The 10,389-nt window shown below is 35.0% G+C and overlaps 2 protein-coding genes across 2 annotated transcripts in view; one reads left to right on the forward strand and one right to left on the reverse strand.

The window, feature by feature from the left end:
* The first annotated feature begins 483 nt into the window (after window positions 1-483).
* Window positions 484-4,861, forward strand: LOC106471215 (protein singles bar-like). Its single transcript, XM_013931804.2, has 4 exons — window positions 484-606; window positions 2,643-2,825; window positions 4,047-4,187; window positions 4,504-4,861. The coding sequence occupies exons 1-4, from the start codon at window positions 484-486 to the stop codon at window positions 4,579-4,581; spliced, it is 525 nt and encodes a 174-aa protein (XP_013787258.2). The 3' UTR covers window positions 4,582-4,861.
* Window positions 4,862-9,388: 4,527 nt separating this feature from the next.
* LOC106471216 overlaps window positions 9,389-10,389 on the reverse strand; it is a 22,529-nt gene continuing 21,528 nt past the window's right edge. The window contains exon 5 of the mRNA XM_013931806.2: window positions 9,389-9,766. Coding sequence (XP_013787260.1) covers window positions 9,681-9,766 — 86 coding nt within the window. The 3' untranslated portion in view covers window positions 9,389-9,680. The remainder of the gene's footprint in view (window positions 9,767-10,389) is intronic.

Genomic DNA, 10,389 nt, shown 5'->3' on the forward strand with positions numbered 1-10,389 from the left:
CTAGCGTTCAGATAATCTTATTTCGTGATGGTCAACTTACTTATTTAGAAGTAAGTACCGTCATGCTGATCATATTTTACCACTCTCTGCTTTGTGTAAAATCACACAACAGCTAATCAACTATTTCACCGTTTGTCGGTGTTAATTTCTTATTGAAAGCATTTTCGATACTCACTGATCAGTTGACATAAGTCTAAGAGAGAAAGTTAGAAATTCTGAAATACATATCGCTGAATGACTCCTACAAAGATACTATTATTAGGAATATTCAAATAGAACGTCGTTTCATGCAGCCTATGGGCCAAGTGATGTTTATGTTTTATATAGCAACGTTTTGTAAACCACAATAGGTTTTCCTAAAAATCAAATAAGTCCAAAGTTTCCGACGTCAGTTTGAGTCTGGAAATAAGCCAATCTCGTGTCATCTCGAACAAGTCTCGTTTTGAAACTTCGAGTTGCAGATTTACGTGAACAACGATCCGAATGCCAACCGTTATGGTGAACAGTGCCCATACTCGGGTCCCTCATCTCCAGAGAAGATGCTATTCTATTATACACACGGAATTCCTTACAACTCAGCCTGGAATCTGTAAAGTAGGAGAAGTGGTAAGTTAAAAATCAACTGTAGAGAACTCAAATATACGAACGCATTATTACTGTATAAGTTAATAACCCTAAAGATAGGATTAGACCGTAGATGTGTGAACTATCTGCATGGATGTTTTCCTTCTTAAATCCTACGTCTTATCGTAGCTCTGACGAAATATTTATTATGAAGGCTAAAAACTTGAATTTCGTACTGATGTTTTTGTTTTCCTTCACTAGGACTAAACTACGTCTTATCATAGCTCCACTCGAGGCGAAAAAACGAAATATCGGTTGTAAGTTTGAAATTATTATTGCTGCAAATACATCTTTTTTTGTAAAGCATGAACATATTTTTAATAAGCCCAGAAAAGACACTTGAAAATAGACAATACAAGCAGGAAGCATTCAAAACGAGTGTCAGCAAGCCATCGTATGGAGTAATAACCTTTTAATTTCCTTTTAAATTGTGTTTCTCCAGTACATGTACTTTTTTTTATAAAAGAAAATCCGTAAATCTTTATACAAGTATTTGTTTTGATATGAATGTAACATTAATTTGTTGGTTTCCTTTCTTAAAAATTTCGTAATAGCTCGAGTCCACCACACTTTCAACATCTGAAAATCTAATTTGTTATAGCACTTTAAAAATTATCCCGTTTGAGTTATATTTTTAATTTATTTTTTTCTAGCATCATCAACCCTTTTCTTAGCCTATGCGCCTTGTGTGCCTTTTCTTTGTTTATTTCCTTCCGAATCATTTTAGTTCGATTTACAGACCCAACTCTGGTGGCTCAATAGCAAGTCCGAGAGCTTACGTCGTTAAAAATTGGGTTTCGAAGCCCAAAGTGGTCAGAGCACAGATAGACCATTGTGCAGATTTGTGCTTACCAAATAGAAATGGATTTACAATGCCGATTTTTACTCTTTTTTTTTAACACTTAATCTAGGCTTAATATCGAATCTGGTTCTAACATTTTTTCCCCTTAGAGATTTAAGCTTTTCGTTCATATATACCGGTGTAAGTTTCTTAAAAATACACCAAAAAACTTTAAATAAAAAAGTGATTACACCGTCTGTGAAGGAGACAAAAATAGCAACTGCATGTCTGCCGTTGAGGAACCTTAGGTCATCGCACGAACTTACACTTGGGTACATTATGTCGTAACCCCTGTACGTCTATTTTCTACTCTCCTTTTTTTTTATTCAAAGCTGTGACGGAATTCCTGAGATACAAAAAAAAATTATGATATTTTAAGTCGGAAATGTGATACTTTATGTAATGTAAAATATAAAAGTCGTTATAAGTTTAATTGTTTATTTATAAGTTCAGTATGTTTTAAAAATTTTGTTTTTTAAAGAAAACAAAAAACTGATAAAAATGTATTTTGCGCAATAGTTAAATACTTCCCCAAACACCGTTTTGATTTTATGTATTTGACAAGAGTAATTGTTATAAGTAAAAGACACGATAACCCTAGTGATAGTATTAATAATAAAAGAGCCTGACATAGTTTGGTGATTAGGGCGCTCGACTCGCAATCTGCGTGTCGCGGATTCGAATCCTAGTCACTGAACACGCTGTGGGAGGGTTTGGTTTGTTATGAATTTCGCGCAAAGCTACACGAGGGCTATCTGCGCTAGCCGTCCCTAATTTAGCAGTGTAAGACTAGAGGGAGGGCAGCTAGTCATCATCACCCACCGCCAACTCTGGGGCTACTCCTTTACCAACGAATAGTGGGACTGACCGTCACATTATAACGCCCCCCACGGCTGAAAGGGCGAGAATGTTTGGTGGGACGGGGATTCGAACCCGCGACCCGCAGATTGGGAGTCGAGAGCCCTAACCACCTGGCCATGCCGGGCAAGGTGGGGAGGGACATTATAATCTAGTCTATTCTGCTAAATTAGGAACGGCTAGCGCAGATAGTCCTTGTGTAGCTTTGCGCGAAATCCAAATCAAAACAATTAATAATAATTTATTGCTCCGAGAAAGTTAGAATAACTCAGTTTATTTATTTTGTTTATAAACAACAGTTATTTCTACTTTTTTTCAGGTTTTGGGTGGAATATGCTTGGGGCTAACGATAACGTACGGGACTCCTGTTTGGTTGTTGCTAGGCCCAGCCTATGGATTCTTCCTTACTACTGCAAGTGCTACGTTCTTGGGTGCTGCTGTTACTCTCCTCTCCTATCTTTTGTCTAGCCACACATTCAGAGCAGCCCGAACAACCATTTTGGTAAGATCCAATAAAGCTGTTAAATCTGAATAACGTACTGTTCAAACTTTGTGGAACATCATTCGTAAAGTTGTTGTATTACAGGTCGTCTTTGTGGGCTTTGTTTTATTTTACAGAAAGTCTTGGCAAGTCTTGTTGTCATACTTCCATTAAAGATGTCTTCACCAAAGACATACAAAACTATAGTATTGTGGTAATCCAATGTTATAACTGCGTACAGTCACATGAGCTCGTGGTTCTAAAATGCCAAAAGACAGGTGGATTTTTACAGGTGAAATGAAATAAAAAAAGACATTGCACGCGTTGAAGCTAAAACTAGAAATATACACTGGAAACACATTTCTAAACTTGCTATGGGTAGAACGACTACAGAGTATCGAAAAAAAGTAAACAATGTACTTAAACTGGGTTTAGATGGAGAAACTAAATAAGAGATGACAGCATTTATCAAGAATATTAAAGTAAGGTTAAAATAAACCTTACTGGCAATAGAGTTAAGAAACAAATGACCAGCAGGCACTAGTAGAAAAGTGTGTTCGTTTATCTGAATTTCATTCAAGGCTACTTGAGTAAACAGTGACACAGCTTCACAGTGATTTCTGGCTCTCAGACTAAAAATAAATAAATAACAAAAACTGCCCTCTTCAGGTCAGAATGAATATGCTCCGAAAGTGCCGAAACTGCATTCTATCTATACAATCTTTCTGTAGTTGTCCAATCAGAATATGTGTGGAAATAGCTTCTCTATATGATACATTTCTAACTGACCAATCAGAATAAATGTGGAAATATCTTCTTTCTATGATACATTTCTAACTGACCAACCAGAATAAGTGTGGAAATATCTTCTTTCTATGATACATTTCTAACTGACCAATCAGAATAAGTGTGGGAATATCTTCTTTCTATGATACATGTCTAACTGACCAATCAGAATAAATGTGGAAATAACTTCTCTATATGATACATTTTTAACTGACCAATCAGAATAAATGTAAAAATAGCTTCTTTCTATGACATATTTCTAACTGACCAATCAGAATAAATGTAGAAATAGCTTCATTATATGATATATCTCTAACTGACCAATCAGAATAAATGTGGAAATATCTTCTCTATGTGATACAACTCTCACTGATCAATCAATGTACACTGGATTTTCAGTTTTTTGTATTAATTAGAACATAGTTTATATTAAAAGTAACTTATTTTTATTTGCAGGAAACGGTGCAAAATTCTGTGGCTTCTATGCTTTATACTGGCTCTTCAATTTTTTTATTAATTAGGACGTATTTCATTTTATGGCCGCTCTACCTGGTTACTCCATATTTTCAAGCATATCCTGCTATGATGGCAGTTTCGGTAAGTATTAGTTATTTTTGTAACTGTATCAGAGCTCGGTTCCTTAGTAACAGAAGTTTTAAAAAAACCGTAGTTAAATCATTAAGAGTTAAAATCTTAACTTATTATTACTATCTGTATAAAAATAGTAATTCCACATTTTCTCTCTTTCAAATATACTTTTATAAAATGTTTTCAAAACAACCACAGTACTATAGTAACAACAACAATTATCTGATTTGTCTGGTCGTATAAGACGGCCCACTATAACTATGACGTATATCATTCTTGTTTCATTTCTAAAATAATCTAAATAAATTTTGCCTTCTCTCTTCAGGTTTTTGGTCTAGTCGCAGCACTGGTTCATGCTATTGACGCTGTTTGTGCTCACAGGGCTTTTAAACAACGTAGATGAACAACAACAACAACGTTGTTAAATGTGTGCCTTAGGAATTTTAGTGAAACATAATTCACGCGAGAATTTAAGACATCTACGTGTATGCATGAGCTCATTTCCAATTATAGAACGGTAAGCAGCTGTTCACTCAGTTTCAAACAAGACTAGATAAACGACTCAATTTAAATATATCAAGTATCTTTCCGCCAGAGGGAGGAAGAGAACGAGATCAAGCATTTACGATTCCAATTTCGAATATATTTTCGATACCTTCAACATAACCTCGTGGTATTGAGTTCTGTTTGACATTTTTACCGGGTGACACACTTTGCTTGAATACAAATGTAACGCCATATTTACAACTTTTGGTTTTATTTATTTATTTTGTTTATTATATTGTAAAAGAAAAATATTTATGTACGGGTATCTAACAAGAAATGCAAGCTTTTCTAGTCTGACGAAATTATGATATTTTCCAAGTAGTGTTGGTTTTGGACCCATTTGTTTACTTAATATAATATGATTTTGACCTAGCATGTGTTCTGAGTTGTTCCACAAATTACAAAAATAATTTAATAAAAATATTCGTAAATAACATAATTGTTTTGTATTTACGCCAAAGCTGTAAGGCTATCAGCCACACTCCTTAATTTTAAAATACTGACCAGAGAGAGAGAGGGCAGTAAGTAATCAGCACTCCACTCCATCTACGCTAAGAGATTATCTGTCACTATTATACCGCACCCACAGCTCCAACTGCAGGAATATTTTGTAGTATGGCACCGATTCGAACCGGGCTCATCGGCTTCTTAATCCAGAATTCTACCACTAAGACCAATACGTGCCCCTCAGAGTTGTTCTACTAAGTTGACTCTAATAAGATTTTTCTGAAAGCAAGGTGGGTTGTCAAATCAACACAATTTTGATAAAAACAAAATCTGTTTACAATATAATAATAATAACCTAACACAATAATGATGGAAGATAAGAAGTGTGAGGCTGACCAATCATGATTTTCATGAAAGCAAAAGAGTAAGTCGACTTAATAGGATATGGATAGCAGCAAGATGGTGAAGACGACAGTGCCTGATGTCAGTTTAACGAGTGTTATGACAACAATAACTAATATCCATACAGTATTTCATTGAAAACAACAGAACACGGTGTTAATCTAACAATGATTACATGACAACAATATATGCGTTTAACATAACTTTGAGTGCAAAAAGTCTGTGTTTACTTAATAAGAATATCATATGATAACGTCACATGATGTTTCATGCGATACAAATACCGTATGACCTAATGTAACAGGTTTAAACTGTTTACTTGGTGAATGTTAAGTGATGATGTTTCGTTAAAAAAAAGAGATCACTTTCATTCCAGTTCTCAAGTGCCACTCTTAGGTTATGCTGTGGAACTTGACTTCAAAATGTTCTACATCATTACGACTTCATGTTATTCTGCTGTGGATGTAAAAACATTGACATTCTGAAAGATGCGAGTTGGGAGAAATAATAACATTTCATTTTCCCACTTTCCTTTTAATAGATATAATTGTAACTCAAAATTTTAATGAGAAACATAACACTTCATTACATATGATGTTGACTGGCACAACACGATATGATGTCGATGGTACCGTACCTTACAGTCAGTTCTTTTCTCGCTGAAAAGTCAACAATCGTAAAATCTAAACCTCACATTTGAGCTTCAGTAACTCCGCACAGACACACAAGTTGACTCAAAACAATATTCCAAATGAATATCGTCACGTGATCTGTCGCAGTCTTTGTACGCCCGACATAAAACAAACAAACAATTTTTTAATCTTACAAAATAATGTGAAAATGGTGTTAATGAACTGGATGCTTAGTTTGGTGTTAGTAAATTAATTCTTCAGTCGAAAGTATACTAATCATTTTGAACCGTCCAACTTCTCACATAACAAATAGGTTTAAGATTGAAAACATTAAGTATTATACTAACTACAGGTCTTATTACATAAAAATGTAATAATTTTCCCAAATATTTTCGTCAATAATGTCACCCAGAAATTTGTTTGTAAGTGTAGGTCAATGAATTAATAAAACACGTTAATATCAGAAAAAAAAGCACTTTAAATGGACGACAATAAAAAAAAATACATGTTCTTTTGAATAGGTACACTACGAATTTGTCTTTTTACTATTAGGGCATATTGTTATCAATACGAGTACATTCTACACAATGACTTGCGGTGGTTGTTTGTTGTTAAACACAAACCTACACAATGGGCTATCTGTGCTCTGCCCACCGCGGGTATCGAAGCCCAATTTTCAGGGCTATAAACCATCATATTTAACGCTTAGCCTCCGAGGGGGAGGGGCGATTTATAGTGATTAATTAGTTATTAATTATTAGTTTTGTTCACGCATCACAGATGTAATCCATAACTTAAAACAATCCATCAAGTTATGTTGGACATATACATCTGCTTCTTACGTTAGTAACAGAAATCAGATTTATTTATTCTACAAATTTAAATATATTTGTAATTAGCATAATAGAACAACCGTATTAAATGAACTAGTCTTTACCAAATTTTTTTTAGATCGTTATTCAGGAACATTTGTGTTTAGGTACAACAAGGCTTATGTACTGTCATCAAATAATGTGAGTGACATCCTGGATTTTGATTTATATTTTATGTAAACGCTTGTCAGGTAACCAGTCACTTCATCTGATGTGCACATTTCAACAGAGAAAAAAACATCCAGAGTTATTAATTTGAACAATAGCAAAGTGTTGCAAAAACATCCAGATTGATAATGAAGTATGCAAGGACCCTAACGACGACATATGGACATTTCAACAGAGAAGAACACATCCAGGGTTATTAATTTGAACAATAGCAAAGTGTTGCAAAAACATCCAGATTGATAATGAAGACCCTAACGACGACATTTGGACATTTCCATGATGATGAGGCCAACAGGTCGGCTAGAAGTTGGCCAAACACGTTGCAAAGTGACTGAAAGTGTCATCAATATAATTAACTGAGGCCATGACAGAGTAGACCATTCAATACGACGACCGCATATAGTCTTGAAACGACCAGCCAGCATCAGCTTCCACACTTCACAATTGTTATAAACGGCTAAAAACAGGTTCATAAAACGACCGATAATGTGTGATCTTAACTACCAGGAAAAAAACATGTCTTCAGTGAAGAGCGCGAGGATTGGTTAAACGACATGTAGGCGCATATCTTGTCAACAAATGAATAACGCAGCATACTGCAGACAGGAGCGAGTGAAATACTTATTTGAAGAGTGACCAAGACTAGATCCAATCTCAATTTCATAGAGAAGAGAAAGACACACACATGGCGAAGTGGCATACTAATCTAGGCAGGGATCACTATTGGTGGCCACACGGATCTTGTTGCGCTACGATATGAACTATGGGTGTCATACGATATAGGGATTGAGTCTTAAAATCACTGTGTTACCATACTAGGTGCAGGTGATCAAAATGTTTTGTTATAGGTGATAATGTGTGACCTCAAAATGCTTAACTGCTTAGTAGCAACATCCTGGAAGAGAAAGGTAGAGAGTAACTGGACTGACCAACAGACTCACCGAACTCGAATCCGATTGAACATGCATGGAATGCTCTAGAAAGTCGCTTGGCAGCACGCGATTCTTCTTCCAATGCTAATGATTTGGAAGCAGCTCTGGTGGAGGAGAAATCCATATTATCTCAGTAGCTCATTGATTCACTCCTTTTAAGCTTTCCCCATCGATCTATGACTTATATTAATGTTCAAAGTGTTCATACTCCTTGATAACAAAATTTTTGGTCATCTATTGAACTGCAATGTCACTAATAAAGTGGAGTGTGTAGTACCCAAAGAGAGCTTATAGAGTCCGTAGTACCAAAAGAGCATTTATGGAGTCCGTAGTACCAAAGGAGCATTTGTGGAGCCTGTACTACCAAAAGAGCATTTGTGGAGCCTGTACTACCAAAAGAGCATTTGTGGAGTCTGTAGTACCAAAAAGAGCATTTGTGGAGTCTGTAGTACCAAACGAACATTTGTGGAGTCTGTAGTACCAAACGAACATTTGTGGAGTCTGTAGTACCAAAAGAGCATTTGTGGAGCCTGTAGTACCAAAAGAACATTTGTGGAGCCTGTACTACCAAAAGAACATTTGTGGAGTCTGTAGTACTCAGTGAATATTTGGAGAAGAACTTCAGTAGTAGGTATTTGTATATCAAGTCACGTGATAGTTGCTTTATATAAAAATAAATTCAAGGATGTTATTTACTTTATTTATTAACTTTGGCTTCGACTTTTCACAGCTGAAATACATTAATTGTTTTGAGCAGTGTGCGTATTTTCGTTCTTGACAAGAATAGCTCGTTACTTTAGTGAGCGGGTGATGAGCTTTTTTTTTTCTTCGAAAATACCCTACCTTTAATTCTAAGCTTACAATACCTTACTTCTGGACATGAAATCTCGTACAGTTATGAAAATAAAAGATGTATTAAATTTTATGTATTTTCAGTGGCTCATTAATTTATTCATTCAAAACGTCAATCAATAATTTAACACACTTGTTCAATCATCAACATGAATTTTGATGAAGGTGTCTACTTTAGAGGATGCGAGACCCAATCAACAGATTTGCCAGATTACACAGACCATTAATAAGGTAAGGGGGTTTAGGAGGAGTTGTCCATGAAACTATATTATTTTTTGAATTAAATCTCAAAATGCATGCCTAACTGTTATTTTAAGGAAATATGAATCAAGTATTTTGTTGCAAAAAAATACAAATAATGAATTATATTTAATTTATTTTCCAACTCACTAGCGCTGGCCTCAGACATCAGCAACTTAATACTTCATCTGAGAGAAGACGTAAATGTATATTTCACTTACGGAACGACCATAGAGGGCGCATTTTCACACAACCCTTACATATTGCAATACACTTGATTATTGATATTAGCAAGTTGCTTAGATATTTAACGACTCAATAAGGAAACATAGTTCATCACAGAAACAAAAAACAAGCTGAACATTGATCAGTCGTATTCAGAACCAATAGTGGTTTTCGTCTCATCACTGATCAGTCGTATTCAGAACCAATTGTGATGCTCATTTCATCTCCGACGATCAAGGTTTTATGGTACCACATGTTGGTGTCGAGTACAACTAAAAAATGTAGAAAAAATAAAAATTAATGAATAATATTTGTAAATATTCAATATCAAAGAACGCACACACACGTATATATGTATGACTAATTATACCTAATTTCCTTATAAAAATATTTAAACTCGTTAGATTCAATGGAAATCCTCTTTCTCATACGTTAGTTAGGCTTATGCGTTAAGCCGTTTTGAACCCACTTTGTAATTTGATGGTTGGTCAATTAGATCACCAGAATCATCGCGTTGCATCACACGTTCTTTAAGAATATTAGACTAAGGACCCCGTTACCAATGGTGAAACAGTTTCACAAAATCTCGGCAATGTAAGATCTTGAAAGTAGTAAACACAAGAAAAATACATACGCCTATACCACGTTTGGGGCGATATTTAAGACAAGTATTGAGTATTAAAAATAATTATGGAAACAGAGGACAAAATGAGTATATAATGGAAATTACACATGATAGAATAACATATTTTATGTAAAAAGGAAATGTTGCTTAATGCAGTGTTATGTTAACATGGCATAATGTGACTGGGTGTCAGGCTACCAATCTGAAAGTGCAAAACCAGTAAAAGGCCTATATAAGTATAGCCAGTAATACAATTTTAGAGTTTGAAAC

The sequence above is a fragment of the Limulus polyphemus genome, unplaced genomic scaffold, assembly GCF_000517525.1.
Source record: "Limulus polyphemus unplaced genomic scaffold, Limulus_polyphemus-2.1.2 Scaffold4476, whole genome shotgun sequence".
NCBI lineage: Eukaryota > Metazoa > Arthropoda > Merostomata > Xiphosura > Limulidae > Limulus > Limulus polyphemus.